This window comes from Talpa occidentalis, unplaced genomic scaffold (genome assembly GCF_014898055.3).
Source record: "Talpa occidentalis isolate TD23 unplaced genomic scaffold, MPIMG_talOcc4v2.1 talOcc4.9, whole genome shotgun sequence".
Taxonomy (NCBI): domain Eukaryota; kingdom Metazoa; phylum Chordata; class Mammalia; order Eulipotyphla; family Talpidae; genus Talpa; species Talpa occidentalis.
In genome coordinates, this window is record NW_023605305.1 from 116646123 (window position 1) to 116662121 (window position 15999).

Genomic DNA, 15999 nt, shown 5'->3' on the forward strand with positions numbered 1-15999 from the left:
ATGGGTCACGATGTGAAAAGCGCCTGAATCCTCCAGGGTGTATAGGTGGGAACTCAACTCTTTTTATTTAACATCTAAGACAACAAAACTGAGTGACGTCAAGCACAGTGCTGAGAACACCTCCTTGACAATGAACCGCTCTCAATAGTGAGCTTTAACGCAGGGATAGCAAAAGCCAGGTTCTCTGACCACGAAACCCAGGCAGAGTTCTTGAATTTCTCTTCCTCAGTGAACAAATATTCCTCTAAATTCTAACAATCTTTGTGTCAGTAACACTGAGTGATGAGATCATACTTACGAAAACACTATCCAAGCACTTAGTACATAAAGCGTGCTCAGAAATTGTCGTCTTGTGTGATCACTCATCGGCCTGGCTCGTTCACGTTGGAGACATTAGACATGACGCCTGAGAGACAGGCGGCTCCGCAGCCCCGCTGGAGCTGACGCCTGTCAGTCGCCCCTGCCTGGCGGAGTGCCTGCCGAGCACCAGGGGGAGGTGCCCACCCACCTCCGCCACGTCAGCCCTCCCAAGCCAGCACGCCCCGTCTAAGGCTGACACAGCTGCTCGTGAAAAGCATGTTCTTTCTCACTTTTATTTTTGCTCATTTAAATAGAATGTCTGTTGTTAGCTTCCAAGATCTTCTCTTCATCTTCGGTTTGCAGTAATTTGAATACAATATGTCTGGTTAGGAATGTATGTTTGTGTTTTTGTTTTGCTCTTTCATCTGTTTGGTGTCTCTGAGGCCTGCTGCGCCTCGTCCCTGGCCCCGCGTCTGTGTGTCTCTCTCCCATCCCTTTCTGCTTCATCCTCCTCCTGGAATCCCAGCTACATGCGTGCTAGGCAGTTTCATATTTTTGCACAGTGACTGAATGCTTGATACTTTTGATTCCACTCTTATTTCTCTTTGTGTTTCAGTTTAATTATGGATTTATCTTCAAGTTTGTTTATTATTTTCTTACCCAAGCTGATCCATGACAAGCATGACGACACTGCTTTTCTCTGGGACATGTTAGTTATTCCTGGACGTTTCATTAATTCTCATGGTTCTCATCTCTGCTGAAATTCTTCGTGTGATCATGTTTATTGTCCAATGTCCCCACTAGAACTTTTAACCTATTAATCATAATTATTTTCTATTTCTTGAGAGTCCCAACACATGGTTCTCATTTGAACCTGGTTTTATTGAGTTTTCTCTGGACAGATTTGCCTTCCCTTTATCCTGAGTCTTGGAAATCATCCTAGGCCAGAGGTAGATGGTAGCAACGTGTGGGCCTCTGCCCTGCCTCGAGGGGTAGAGTTAATTTATTTTTCACAACAGGTGCGCATCTACGGTGGTGTGTAGATCTAAGAGCTTATGTACTGATTTGCAGTGAATTGAGAACTACTTATTTTTGCAAACTTACCGAAAGTGTGCGTTTTCACTCGCCAGGGTTTCTATTTCTGACGGTTCAGGTTGCATCTTTATGTTATGTAACCCCCGGGGCTAATTGCTGTAACTTCAGTTCACCTCACGCGCTGCTCTTGTTTTTTGAACAAGACTCTGCTCTAAGAGGCCCGCAGCTCTCCTGAGTGTATCTTTGAAAGTGAGGTTTTTCTGTCATGTGATTTCTCGCTTTTATTTATCGTGCGTTCTTTTCAATTTGGAGGCATCCTGTTAGTGTCTCTCGCCGTGGCGGCTTAGGGACGATGAGCTCCTTTATCCTTTGCTTGCCTGGAAGGTGCTTGATCCTCCTTCAGGCCTGAGCGACAGCCTTGCTGAGCGCAGAGTTCCTGGCTGAAGGTTTCTGTCCTGCCACTCCCTTCCGACCCGCGAGCTTTCTGACGAGGCGTGTCGGCAGCCTCATCACGTTTCCCTCTCGCGTGGGGGGCCTGTGGGGGCCGCCAAGACCCTCTGTCTTTAATATTTGCCATTTTAACAACAGCGTGCCTGGACGTGGGTCTCTGAGTCCTCTTGTTCGATCCGTTGGGCCTCCTGCCCTGGGGCTCTGCTTCCTTCTGCGAATTAGGGAAGTTTTGGGTGATTATTTCTTGAAACACTTTTCTGGCCCTTTCTCTTCTGAGACCCCCACGACGCAAGGCTGTTCCTCTTAGTGCAGTCGGAGACCGCACAGGCCATGTCCGTTTTGTTCAGTTCCCCTCCTGTGTGTCAGCTTTGCCTTCGCGCTCACCGTCCCCGCCTCTCTCGCTGCTGGTGGCGCTCCCTCTTTTACTGAGCCCCTTCCCTTTAGTTCTGTCACTGCCGCGGCAGCTGGTGGCCGCTTTGGGATGTACCGTGATTTTTCTTGCTTGCTCGTCCTTCTCCTGAGATCAGCGAGCCCTGATTTTGCTTTCTCGGGTAGTTTTCTTCATTTCTTCCGTTTTTTCTTGGCAGAGATCGGCGAGCTTGCCCGCTTTCCCCGGCCCGCTGTGTGCTTCTGTGTTCGGGAAACCCCGCCCGTTCTGGCACTGAGGGCTCGAGTCCGCAGCTGGGCCCTGGCGTCTGGAGCCCCATTCCCCCCCCCCCCCCCCCCGCCCCGGTTTCTCGCGCCGTCCCTGGGGCTGCACCCACCTTCCGTGTCGGGAGCTCTGTGGGCGGCTGCAGACCCTGCCCGGGCGCTGCTGGGCTGGGCGTGGCCTCAGCCCTGGCCTAGGCGTGCACAGTGGGTGGGGCCGCGGGCCCCCGGTGTGTGCTGGCTGGGGCTCCTGTAGGCTGTGCCCCCTGCGCCCACGGCCACCGTGGTGCTGGCTGGGCGGCAGCCCACGGGGTCAGTAGGTGCTTGCTGCACAAGGGTGGCCCTCCGCCAGCTGGTCAGGCCGCAGGTGTGTTCGGGGTGACTGGGCTGCTGGCAGTGAGGCAGCATCTGCCCTGGGGGCTGGGCGGGCCCTCCTGGGCACTGCTGAGGTTGCTCGATGGGGGCCCTGCTGCAGGGAACGCGAGGCTGGGTGTGCCGGCTGTGGGCCTGCTGGACGAGGGCCCTGCTGTGGGTAGAGCACGCATGGAGGCTGGCGAGGGCGGTCTCGTCGCCCTTGGGTTATCAGGCAAGTGCAGCACTGTGCTGTCTGGCCATGCTCGGGGGCCCCGGTGCTGGCTGCAGGGGCCTGGCTGCAGTGGGCCCTGTTGGTCGTTGTCTGCGGGGCCTGGTTGACGATGCCTCCCCTCAGCGAGTGAGCTCGTGGCAGCTCCCTCGGGGCCTGGTGGTGTGGCGCCTGGACACCAAGGTGCTGCCCACTCATGCCCGTGCTGTAAGGTGGCCAGGGGCTGCCTGGTTGCTGCTGCAGGTCACTCTGGTCCTGGACCATGCCCAAGTGTCCCTGGCCTCCCAGGCCAGCATGAGGACCACACCGGGTCCATCTGCTGTGGGCTGGGCGTTGTCCAGCGGTGAATCCCTCGGGTCTCAGGGCGAGGCTGCAGGCCCGCAGGGCTCGTGCCTGTGCCGGCTCCTCAGCCTCCCTCAGGCCCTTCCTGTGGGTGCTCCAGGGGCCCGACCCCGGCTCCCGGCGCCCTTGTGCCTGCTGGGCTACTCACTGACCCCGCGCCTTCTCAGTTTTGCCCCCTGGCCCTGGAGTGGGGGAGTGTCCCTTTTCCTCCTCTCCCGGCCCTTTTCCTCCCAGGGGCCCGTTTTGCCCCCTGGGGCGGAGGCTCTGCTGTGCCGGCTCCGCAGCGCGTGACGAGCCATGGCCAGTGCAGGCCTGCAGCCGTGGGAGAGGCAGGCCCACAGGCCCTGCGCTCCAGTCGGGGATTCTGGCGCCCGGGCAGGAGGGCTCGGGGCAGGGGCTGGCTGGGGCTGGGGCGGGACGCTGTCCCAAGAGGAAGGGAAGCCGCTTCCCCGCAGCGCACACGCCGTTCTGCTTTCACCAAAGTTTTCTGGGTAAATGTACCTGCTTCTCTGTGTCCCCATTAAAGGCCAATTTTAGCAGAATTGTCTCTCCAGTCAGTCAGAGAGAAATAACACAGTATTAGGAGCTTAAACCTGGGCGTGAGATAAATCTAGATTTGAAATTGCTCTGTCCTCTCCTAGTGCCCTTGAGCTGTTTGTCCAGTTCACTCGAACTTCATTTCCCTCCCTCCAAAATGATGGAAACAGGATCGTATTTAAAAAATAATAAAATAAAAGAGCACTCGACTGAGCGCATTTTGAAGCTCTCACCGGCTTTATTTGCTCCCGTGTGACGCCGGTGCCCTCCCTCCCACAGGCGGCCGGGGCCGTGCACAGCGAGGGCTTTCACAGGCCGAGGACGCGGACACAGAGGTCATTCTCGGCGAAGAAACCGGTCAGCTGTTGCGGGGTGACCTCCGTTCAGGGGACAGCGAGCGTCTGCCCAGCCGATCCACTGCCGGCGCCGACCAGGTAATTCCCCAATAACTGATTTCAGGTTCTTTCCCAGGGCCACACGTGACCAGTCTCAGCTGGGCACACGCCTCGGCTCCGTGACCCCGGGGACCGCGGTCCTGCTTGCAGCACGGCCGCACCCCTCGCCCACGGGTGGGAGTCAAGCAAGGTGCTGCGTGTGGATGTCTGATTAATAGCAAGAATTTGGTGTTTTTAAGTTGGTTTTGGTGCCATGTTGTGAGGGTCAACATTTTCCCCTCCAGGAGCAATAGTTTATCTAGAAATTGTATGTCCTGGCGCGACGGCCGGCTGAGCTGGAGGCTCCGCTTGGAAACATGCGGACGCCACGTCTCCACAGCAGAGACGTGCAGCTCCTGGGCTGGGTCTCCCTTTGCCTCGGGCCAGTGGCCCCTTCCCCGGGGCCCTCTAACAAGCACAAAGTCGCATCCAGGAGCGCTGCTGTGCGTGGCGATGCAGCCCTTCAGCACAGGGGCCTGAGACGGAGCTCAGCTCCGCCGGCCTCACCCAACCGCGTGAGCGCGTGCGAGTTGTCTAGCTGCTCTGTGCCTCAGTTTCTCTCTAAAACAGCCAATAAGGCAGATCTCTGGGCAGACAGCTGCGGGGCGGGGGATAGACAGAAGCTGTCCTGGTGTGAGGTGCGGGGAGGGCAGCCTGGTGACAGCAGCGTCGGGGACACAGGCGGAGACCCCAGGGGCGGCTGCAGCGCTGCTGCCTGTGCAGCCTCGGGCAGGCGCTGCAACTTCCCACCTGCATCTGGAAGCGGGTACCAGGAGCGTATGCCCAGCAGGTAGGGTGTGGGTGAAGCAAGCCAAAGCAGTAGACTGAGGACGCCACTCAGCCCCAAGTCACTCTCGCGGGAGTGCGGCAAGCTGGGGTGACCTAGGCAAGGAACTGGGGTGCTCAGGCCGGCTTGGCTGGGAACCGGGCCACCCAGGCGGGCAGCACCAGGCCATGCTTCTGGGAGCCGCCCCAGGCGACGAGCCCTGTCTGAGCGACTCTCATACCCCAGCTGTCCCCTGAGGCTGTTTCAGGCCGACTCCAGCCTGTGCCTCTAGTGCACCTGCAACGTTCCAATCCTGCTCTTTCCAAGATGCATCCGGTTCTGCGAGCGCTTGAACCCGACTGGTGCCGCGGGGTGCACAGGCCGGGTCTCTTCCAAATTGGCTGGCCCAGGCTGGGCGGGCCTCTCTGCTGCCCGAGTGCTGCTGTCCAGGCTCAGACTTGAGTGCACAGGAAACCACCTGCTCACGGCGCTGTCCACGTGGGCCTGGGTCCTGGCCAGTGGCTCAGACGCGCCCTGAGATGCCCCAGTGATGGTGACTTCTGCCGCCGCCACTGCTTCTCCATGGAAACCCATGCTGCTCTTCCGGCTGTGCGTGCCAGGCCTCCAGCCTGCCAGCGTGTGTGCTGCACCCGGGCGAGGGCCTGTCCGCGCCGCCCACCTCACCCGGCAGAGGGCCATGGACGCCCGTCCTGCCTTTGCAGACGCCTCACTCAGGGAGGGCGACCGCGCCATGAGGAACGGGGCCTGAGGCAGGCGGGCCCACTGGGCAGGCCTGGGCTTCCAGGGGCCTCTGAGCTGCTTGTTAAAGCTCATTGATTTCCGCGGCCGGCACACAGGTCCGTCCCCCCACAAGCTCTGCTGACACTTCAGCCTTAATTGAACAGCGAGGCTCCTGCCGCCTTCCAGCGGCTCTGCCGATAAGCTGTCAAAACAGCAAACACTCGGGATAAAATGCCGCCGCCAGCAGCGAGACCCGCTCTGGGCGATGCCGGCGCATCCCGGGTGCCGTGCCCAGTGGTCAGCCGTGGGCGCGGCGGCTGATGGGGGACGGAACCAGCATGCTAAGCCCTGCTCCACCTTTCCCCATCGCGCTCAGCAGCGCAAGAGCAGGCCACCGGCTCCCTGGCACCGGCCCCAGCCAGGCCATCATCACCCCTCGGACAGCCCACCTGGCACAGCTCAGTGTAAAGAAAAAAATCAGAGCCTTCAAAGGTTTGCAGATGCACCTGACCACACTGGGCCTGCGCAGCACCACCCGGGCAGCAGAGGCCTGCCCAGCCCAGCCCAGCCCAGCTGGTTTTGCAGAGAACAGGGCTGGGCTCTGAGAGGTTGTGCAGGCTGTGGCTGGTGCCCCTGAGCTCCTCTCTCTGGCTGGCAGTGGCTGTGGCATCGAGCTTGATCTAGGCGAGACACAAGGACACGCCTGGCCCCCAGCCTTGGCCATGGGTACCCTCCCCAGGGGTCTCCGTCACTGGTGCTCCCCAAAGGGAGAGCGGTGGTGTGGACAGAAGTGGCTCCCCCCACACACACACAGGACGGTGCCTCCTGGGAAGTCACAAGTCCCCCGCATGCCCCGCCACGTGGGGCGAGCTGCCACCATGGCAAGCCTTTAAGGATGTTGTTTTGTTCCGTACCACAGAGGCTTTCAGGAAGCCCCTCGCCCACCAGAGTCCAGCTAGCACACCCCCTCGCTGACGCCGTCACCTGTGAGATGCTGGGGCAACCAGGTCGGGGCTAGTTGGGATGCTGGGTGCATCCGCAGGGGGCCCTGCCGTCAGGGAGGAGCCACGTGGGGTGTCGGCAGTGACAGGGAGCTTGGGGTGCCGAGGGGGCGCCAGTCAGCCTTAAGGAGCTTCCCGTCCACTCGCCGGCCTCCACCGAAGAAGACAAGCTCTTCTAGAGCCCGCTGTTCGCCAGGCCTGTTCGTGGCGGCCAGTTGCAAGGCCTCGGCGCCCCGGGCGGGGTCTGGGAAGAGCAGGTCTAACCCCACGGTGGAATGCTACTCAGCCATGGGGCGGGTGCATCTCAGCACGTGTGGCAACATGGATGGAGGTGGCCGGGGTGAGGCTGTGAACAGAGTCGGGAGAGAGACAAACACCGGGGGCCTCGCCCGCGTGTGGGGCAGGGAGACGAGAGGAGGGGCCGGGCAGCTCCAACCAGGAGCCAGCGCTGGCCGAGGGCCTGCAGGGGCAGGGAGCAGGAAAGCGGGGGCACAGGCCGCAGGTGTGGGCACAGGCCTTGAGCCGCCTCACTCCAGACGGAAGGACCTCCGGCTGGCTGCCGAGTGTGGTGGGGCGAGCTCGGTCGCCCGGGCCCAGCCTCGCCGGCCTCCCAGGGACCCTGTGGTGCGAGCCTGGCGGGCTCCTAGGGTTTGGCCCTGTCACCGGCCTCCGGGGCTGGTCAAGCCCGTCGGGCCTGCTGGCCCTTCCCGCCGCCATCCCCCTCCCCGCCACCCCCCAGTGCGGCGCCGGCATTTCCAGCTCCACTCAGTGTTTGCGAAGCTCCCAGATGATCTGCGCTGCTCCGCAGAATGTTCTGTACGCTTATTAAAATAGAAACTAGACTCCCCTCCCTCCACCAGAGCAACGTGAGGGGCTGTGTCTTCTGTGCCCCTTCCTGCCTGGGCCTCCGTGGCCGGGGCGGCGGGCTCGGCTCGGCGGGCGTGTGCAGGGCTCCCCGGGCCAGGCCACGCGCTCACCCTCCTGCTGGGGTCCAGTCCTCGCGTGGCTGCCCGCCGGCAGCCCAGGCCTTGGGCAAGGCAGGGCCGGCCTCCCTCCCACAGGCCGCTCCGCCCTGGCGTCCCTCCCTCCCTGCCGGCCACGCCTCCAGGAGCTGACTCGCGACCACCCCCCCAAAGCCCCGCATCTCCCACTGGCGCCACAGTCACTGCCGGCCGGGCCAGCCGGGCCATCGGGAGCCCTGTGGACCTGCTGACCTTGTCCTCGAGGAACCCAGAGGCCCGACGGGTACCTCGGGTTGTCTCTGCCCTTCATCACAGCCACAGGTGCCCGCAGGATGCGCAGGTGCCGGCGGCTGTGCCCAGGGCGAGCGCAGTGCGGAGACCCCACCGCGGCCTGGGGGGCAGCGCCCGGGACCCTCCAGTCAGGGGAGCCCAGGAAGGAGCCAGACTGAGCGCCCCCCTCGGCACCCCAAGGGGCGGGGGGAGGGTCTCCCCAGCGGGGACCAGGCGGGCGCTGCCCTCAGGCTGTTCCCTGACTCGGGCCGTCCGGCAACCGCGCTATTTCTGTGGCAAGACTGTGTGTTATTTTGTCCCATATGGCGCTTTGAGAGGGACAGCATGAGGGAAGGAACTGGGGAAGCGAGTCAGTCTGGAGAGGGGGGGCTTCTAGGCGGGCGAGGCACAATTTAAAGGCAAAGAGGCAGGTTTCAGAGTCACCACCCCCCCCCACCCCGAGGCCAGAGCTCAGCAGGGAGTCCAGGCAGGCGGCTGAGCAAAGTCAGGGACTCTGTGAGTGCCCCGACCCCCTGGAGGAGTTGGGGGGTGTGGGAGTAGAAGAAGGAGAGGCTGGGGCTGCCAGGCGGCTCCCCAGACGAGGGCCATGAGCTCAGGTGAGCTGGGGAAAGAGCGGACAGGCCGCCCTGGGCCGGGCTGAGTGGGGGAAGAAAGGCGTGGACGCGCCATCCCGGAGGGCAGAGCGGCTGGACGACCCCGAGCCCCCGGGGGAGGGGGGGCAGCTTCACCCCTGCCCAGAGCCCGCTCAGGGTGCATTTCAAACCCAGACCTTCGTTTGCAGAAAGACCTACCCCCGGAGCCGATCCCGGACCTGGTTCCTGTCCAGCGGCTGTCCCGGCCTCCGCACCCCGGAGCTGCGCTCCCCTTCGGAGAACGTCAGGTAAACTGAGCGCCACGGCGTTTGACCGGTCCCCCAGGCGCCGCGTGTCCTGTGGCCAGCGCGGGGCACATGTGTGGACGCGGCGTCAGCACCGCCTAAGTCAACCCAGGGAGATGCGGGGTGCGGCCCCGGCCGGGTCGTCTGGAGCTCAGTGGCCTCCCCTGGGCTTGGGGTGTGCACAGGCCCGGGTGCGCCAAGTGAAGCCCCGTGAAGGCAGTGCCCAAGTCGCCCCATGCCATGCACCCCACTTTGCCATAGCAGGGGTGCAGAGGGGCGTCCCGCCCGACCGCCTCTGCCTGGGGACGGCTGCACATGCCAGTGGCGTACCCCATGGTGGCCTTGCAGGGGAGAAGCGTCCACTTCTGGGGGGGCGGCCGCCGTGGGCAGGCCCTCGCACGAGGCCCCCACCCCCCACTGGAACTGTCATGTCTGTTTCTGACTTTTATGTTTTTTGAGCCAGAGTTGACCCCTTGAAAACGAACCATTAGGTGAATTTTAGTTTATTCAGAGTCGGGCATCTCACACCACTGTCTCATGCCGGATACTCCCATCACCCCCAAAACAAACTTCTGCCCAACAGCAGCCAACCCCCTCCACCCCCGCCCGGCCCTTGGCGGCCACCACCCACCCCGTCCCTCTGGCTCTGCCTGCTGGGAACGTTTATAAAAAATGAGCCCAACTGAGCATCCCCTGCGCTCCACAACAGGCTGCCCAGCGCCGTGAGAGCCCGCGGCTCCTTTACCCGCCGGCTGGTCTCCAGGGTCGCGGCCCGGGGCGCTGTCCTGCACCGGGGCGGGACACCAGCCGCCCCATGCTCGGCCACGGCGCTGTGCACAGTCGTGTCCTCACGGCTGCTTCTCCACGCAGGTGTTGACTTGGGGCGACCTGAGGGCTCCATCGCCCTTCAGGTTCCAAACGTCGACCCGACAACTCACGTCTGCGGCCGCCGTGCAGAGCGTTTTCGAGGTCCCAGGCTGCTCCATGTGCTTCGATGGCACCAGGTGGCATCCATGGGGTGAGGACGCCGGCCACACGCGGCGAGCCGGACGGGCAGAGGCGGTCTGCAGCTGCGTCGTCCATGGCGGGCATTGGGAGCGTCAGGCTGCTCGGCAGAGGGGCGCCGTGGGGCTGGTGTGGGGGCATCGCCTGGACCCAACACAGGGTCAGGGACACTGCCCGGCGAACCTCGCTGCACTACAAATAGTCCAGGAGACAGGTGAGTCGGAAAGGGCCAAGCGAAGCCTCACCCTCCAGGTTCTCCCCGACCCCCGCACTCCCTCCCAGCTCTCCCCTCCCAACTGTCCCCACCCAGCTGACCCCAGCTCTCCCCCATCTCCCCCTCCCAACTGTCCCCGCCCAGCTCTTCCTCTCCACACTCTCCTGCTCCCAGCTGTCCACCCTCCAGCTGCCCCTCCCAGCTCCCCCCACCCAGATCATCCCCCAGTTCCCAGATCACCCCCTCCTAACTCCCCCAGGGACACCCCCCCAGCTCCTCGTACAGAGAACTTTCTGCGTGGTCTCTGCGGCCAGGCTGGCTCTCCGGACACGAGCGTCCGCAGGTAGGGAGCCGCCGGCGCTAAGGGGCTCTTAGTGGCACTTGCCATCGGCGGGGCCTCAGCACCTGCCCTGACCACGGTGCCTGGGGGTGTCCCGGGTCCACCCTGACCTGGACAAGGACAGTCCCCAACGGAGCAGTGGCAGGGCCTGCTGTCCGTGGAGGCGCCCCTGACCCCCACAGCAGGAACCACGGCGGCAGCCCGGGCGGCCATGGAGCTGCCCTCCCACCCGCTGGCCCCGGACGTCTGGTGTGGAGCCAGCACGTCGCAGGAAGACCACGGGCCCCGCTCACTCAGGGTGGGCGGTGAGGCCTTGGCCTCCGCCGGGATTTCGTTCCCGACGACACACGAGGCTGCCGGCGCTGGACGCGAGAGGGAGGCACGGGAGGAGAAGGTCCTGGAAAGCAGGGGGACGCCTCACTGTCCCGCAGCTGATGCCCGCTCTGGCACCTGCCCTCACCCCCTTTGCGCCGAGACCCTGCTCTGCCAGCACCGTCCCCGGCTGTGACCACACACGGAGGGACTAAAGAAGCCAGGGGCTCTGCTCTCCCTCCAGGGCGGGGGGGGGGCTCCCCAAAGGGCTCAGGGCCGGGCAGTCACCCCCCGGCCAGGGCCTCCACTCTGACCTTTCCCAGCGGCCCTGAGCCCAGCAGAGCCCGCTGCCCGCTTGGGCTGGGGCCTGCGTGGAGTGGGGGCGTGGAGGTCGGCCGCAGGGGCTCCGTGCAGACCGCAGGCCTCTGCCTGTTTCATCTACTGGCGCGCAGTAGGTCTTCACAGGCACTGCCCGAATGGTACAGCCTGCGCGTGAACTCGCTGGTTTTGTTTTAAAAACCAACACTTACAAAAGCCCAAACCCCACGGCGCGGACGCCCAGCGACCTGCTCAGGAGGCAGGTGTCTACCCCCCACCCCGAACAGGCCTCCGGGGGCTGGTGTGAGCGCCCAGGGTGGGCCCCGCAGAGGGCAGGAAGGGGCCTGCGCAGACTTGGTCGGCTCTGCCCTGGGCTCACCCTGGCGCCCCCAGCCTAAGTGGGCTTTTCTGAGCACCCCTCCCCGCCCCCGCCAGCGGCACGGCCCAGGGCCACACTGCACGTGGGCAGGGCACCTGCGGGTGCTGCGGGCTGGGCCGCTGCCCCGGAGACGGTCCCTGGCCCACGGGCTGCCCCGTTTTGTTCTGCTCTAGGAGGAAGCGTTAATGTGGAATTTACTGGAACACAAACCTGAGGCTAATGGCGCAAACCGACAGAAAGGGAAGCTGCTTCTCAAGCGCGTGAACTCCAGGAGTGGTTCCCACCAGGGCTCAGCGACCCTCACGAAGAGCAGCACGCGGCCCCGGGGATGGCTCGGGCGCTTCCAGTTTCCTCGAGGTGACCGGGCGGGGGTTCGGCAAAGATACCCAAACGCCCAGGAACGGGGCGGCGTGGCCCCGCACCCCCACGACCGTGAGCCTCTACGCTGCACCCGGGCAGCACTTCCTTGCCCACCTTGAAGGTGCGGGGTCACTCGCTGACATGCAGACCGGGTGCGGCTCCAGCCGCCCGACCCCTCCTGGCTGTGCAGCCCTGAGTGCTGCGGGCATCAGCTCCTGCCAGCACCCAGCTCAGAGGGCCTGTGGGGCGGGCGAGCCAGCCCCGGCAAGGCCCCTCAGGGGGGAGGGCCCAGGAGCCGGCTGCTGCCCGGGGGCAGGAAGCCCTCAGCTGCGGGAGCTTCGTGGGGCTGAGGACAGTGTGGGCCAGGCTGGCCACTCAGGGACAGATGCACAAAGACCCCGAGGAGGCAAAGGTGCAGGCAGGGGCCCCAGAAGTCTGACGTTCCCTGACGGGAGCGAAGAGGCCCAGGAGGATGCAGGAGCTGGGCTGGGGCAGATCAGAGGCCTGGGAGGCACAGGCTTGCTCCTAAGGCCTTAGGACGTCCGAGGTCGGCCAGATGACATTTGTGACACATGTGATTCAACTTAACAGACATACTCTACGTTAAAAATAAACCAAATGTCAAAGCCTACAACCTACAACTCAACAAGAACACAGAGAATGGGCAGGGCAGCCCAATGGGCTCGTCTCCACAGAGAACACGCAGGTGCCCAAGGCTCGTGGGGAAAGGCTCATCCTCACGTAGCGCCCAGGGAACGCACAGCAAAGCCGGGGCCTCACCTCCCACTCTGGTCTCCCACGAGACCAGAGACAAGGGTTGGGGAAGGTGTGGCGGGCCAGGAGCCCCGGGCACCACGGGGGATTGGCCCAGCCTGCAGGGCGGTTTCTCAAGAGATTCCAAAGAGCTGTAGCACGGGGTCCGCAGCTGCTCAGCCCATCAAAGCACGGATGTGCGAGCACCTCACTCCCTGTCCCTGCAGCGCCCCCCTCCCCCCCGACAGCAGCTGCGTCGCAGCAACAGCCTAAGTGCCCAAGCGCAGGGCAGGGGGTTAAGAGGGTGGCATGCATTTACACAGAGCAATACTACCCCGCTGTGAAAAGGACAAGCTCTTGCCATTTCAACATGGATAAACGGGGGACGATGCTAAAGGGAATGAGGAGACAGGCAGGCCAAGCCCAACCCTCGAAATCTGCTGCAGAATCGAGGCTCCCGGAAGGGGAGGGTCGGGAAGGGGAGGGGCTCACTGGACTGTTGCGGGGGTCCAGGCGGTGGGTGTGGAGGTGCCCTCCATCCAAGGAGAGGTGACCCGACCCCCGAAATCACATACAGTGCTGTGAACCTACGTGACATCCTTGGACATATTAAAAAATGAATCTTTTTCCCGAGATGTCGAGAGCCGGTCACGCTAGCCGTGCACCGTGAATCGTCCGCCACCAGAAAGCTCTTCCAGGAACGCACCTTGTCATCACATTTATCAAAATTGATACCTAAATAAAACATTTTATGGGAATAAAAGCATGACCCTCAGGGAAAGACAAGCCCAATAAAGCAAAACTATTTTAAAAGCCCTATTCACGTAATCAATATGTCGAACCCGAGCACCCCTCGGCTGCTAGGCCCGCGGCAACCACGTCACCCCGAAGCCATCACTCGTGGCGAGAAGACACGTCTGGGTCTCCAGATTGACACAGACAGGCCTGGGGTGCTGCCCCTGACCCCGGGCTCAGCAGCACCGTCTCCCATGCCCTGGGAAAGCTCAGGGCTCCCTGCTGTTGGGGCGCCAGGGGCAGCGGCCACCCCTGCGCAGGCCAGCAGCTGCCACGTCCACCTGTCCACCCCCGGGCGGGTGTCCTCGGCGGGCATCCTCACCGCACGGGAGGCAGGGCTCACACCCAGCCCCACCCTATGTCTGGAACAAGCAGCAAAACCAGGCATAGTTCAGGGCCAGGCCCGGCCGTGAGGCGCTGCCCAAGGCCAACATTCTACCCGCGGCCCCCACGGGACCTCGCCCAGGGGGGTCCAACACGGCTGCGGTGTTACGGACATTGACCTTCGGACACGGGCACCCGCGGCCCCTCCCCACGCCCCCGAGTGCCCTGTGAGGTGCGTCTCAGGCCAGGAAGCCCGCGGTGTGGAGAGAGGCGCGAGCCAGGGCCACTCGGCAGAGACCCCGATCGGGGAGCCAGGCCCGGCCTGCCTGCGTCTCTGCAGAACCGGGGGCCCCGTCCTCCAGGGACCCAGAGGACATGCTCCAAACCACCACGAGGCGCCGGGGCCTGCCCCGCCCCCAGGGGAGCAGTGGAGTCGGCGGCGGTGAGTGGGGAGGACGGAGAGGATGGGAGGACGAGCCAGGCCGAGCAGAGAGTCCAGGCGCCCCACCCGCCCCCGCTGACCGTGGGGCCTTTGTCAGGCAAACTGCCTCGGGCTGCTCTCAGATCAGCCTGCGCGGGTGACACCAAGCCGCCGCCAGCCGTTCAGAAAGGACAAAACTGGTCTCCCTGGGAGTGGGCTCGGGGGACAGCGCGGGGATGGCTCGCCCAAGTGTCCGGCTCCGCTGCCCCAGGGGCTTCACTTGGGAACAGTGACGCAAACAGCCGCCTTGAAGCGCGTGGCCCCGTGTAAACACCATGTCACCCATGCCGTGCGCCGCACACGGACACGCGGCCTGCTCCGGCAGAGGGCGGGCTCCCTTGGGCGCTCCCAGCCCTGCCTGGTCTGCGCCTTCCCCTCCTGGAGGCCGGGCCACGGTTAACACCAACCGCAGGAGACCGGCAGCGCCCCGGCCTGCTGCGCTCCGGCCTCTGCTCCCGGGAACCGGCTCCCCACGGACCACGGCTTCTCCTGCAGAGACAGGCACCTGTGAGGCCAAGGGTCCCCATTCAAAAATGGCACCTCTTGTTGACATTAAGGGGAGCCCTGAAATGCTTCCCACAGAGGCACGTGGAACCCCAGTTCTCCACCACCCGGGCCGGGTGGAGGGGAGCCGGGCAGCCCGGAGCTGGGGCGAGGACTCGCAGCCACGGGTCCAGCTCAGAGTGGCTGCGCTGGGACTGCCACACCCCTGCTGCTGCACCCCCAGGCTGGAAGCCCCCCACTTCACCAGTCACATGCCCGCCGTCAAGGTCAAATGGAGGCCATCTCCGAGATGCCTCCTGTGCAGCCAGGGTCACCCGAGGCCACTTCTTGGCATTATTAACAGCAGCAAACACACAAGTTAGAATTTAACTTGCTTTCAGTTGCGCAGCTTTTAAAATTGAGGTTCTAATGAGTTCCCTGAAAAGTGCTGTAGCTGCGAATATTACGTTTCTCCTCTTGGCGCAGAAATGGGTTCTCTGATGAGCTGCCCGCGGGCTTGGGGCGGCGTCACCCCAGCGGTGGCCTCGAGGGGCCCTCACCCCGCCCCGGGGCCCCATGGAGGAGACGCCCCTCCGGCGGGCGGGGTGCCCAGCCGTGTCTTCCCACAGGACTCCCCCAGAGGCGGTCAGGGGTGGGCGGCGTGGGGGACACCCCCGCCCGGGGCGCACGCGCGCTGGGAACGCGCCGTGCCCCGCAGCTGGACGTCTGGACACCGAGCCTGGGGCGGCGCTGGCCGCTCTCCGCTTGCTCCTGCCGAGCCTTCCACGCGGAAACGGGGGCTTTTTTATAAGGTGAAGTAGATGACCTCACCGCGGCGCCCACAGCCCTCCTCACTCCCCCACGGCCGCTGCCAGAGGGGCCAGGCCTGCCGCGCCGCCCCGCCCCACCCTGTCCAGGGCCCTGGCCATCTCGCCTGCCCCGCCCCGCAGGCCCCGCCCCGCCCACTCCAGGGCCTGGCTCTCCTGCTGGCCTCACGCCGCCTTTCCCCTGTGACTCACTGTTTTGCAGCCACCCCAGGCCAGGAAGGTTCATTGTTGGGGCTCCCAGACAAAAGGGTAATGTGGGGCCCCCTGCTGTGGAATCCTACACCTTTAATGCTGAGCCGGACAGACCCTGCCGTCTCCCTCAGCCTCTCTCTGGCTGCCTCTTGTCTGCCCCGGGTGGTGCCCCGCACCCTCACCCTGGCACAGCTGCCCCCACAGACGCCCGGCCCGTGCTCTGCGCCCAGGGTCACAGGCCCACGTGTC

General features: G+C 63.6%; 1 protein-coding gene across 1 annotated transcript in view; it reads left to right on the plus strand.

The window, feature by feature from the left end:
• Positions 1-12091, plus strand: part of LOC119236926 (uncharacterized) — a 29638-nt gene extending 17547 nt beyond the window's left edge. The window contains exons 2-6 of the mRNA XM_037500857.1: positions 4175-4329; positions 8872-8970; positions 9838-10186; positions 10446-10529; positions 11709-12091. Coding sequence (XP_037356754.1) covers positions 4175-4329; positions 8872-8970; positions 9838-10186; positions 10446-10529; positions 11709-11749 — 728 coding nt within the window. The 3' untranslated portion in view covers positions 11750-12091. The remainder of the gene's footprint in view (positions 1-4174; positions 4330-8871; positions 8971-9837; positions 10187-10445; positions 10530-11708) is intronic.
• Positions 12092-15999: the final 3908 nt, after the last annotated feature.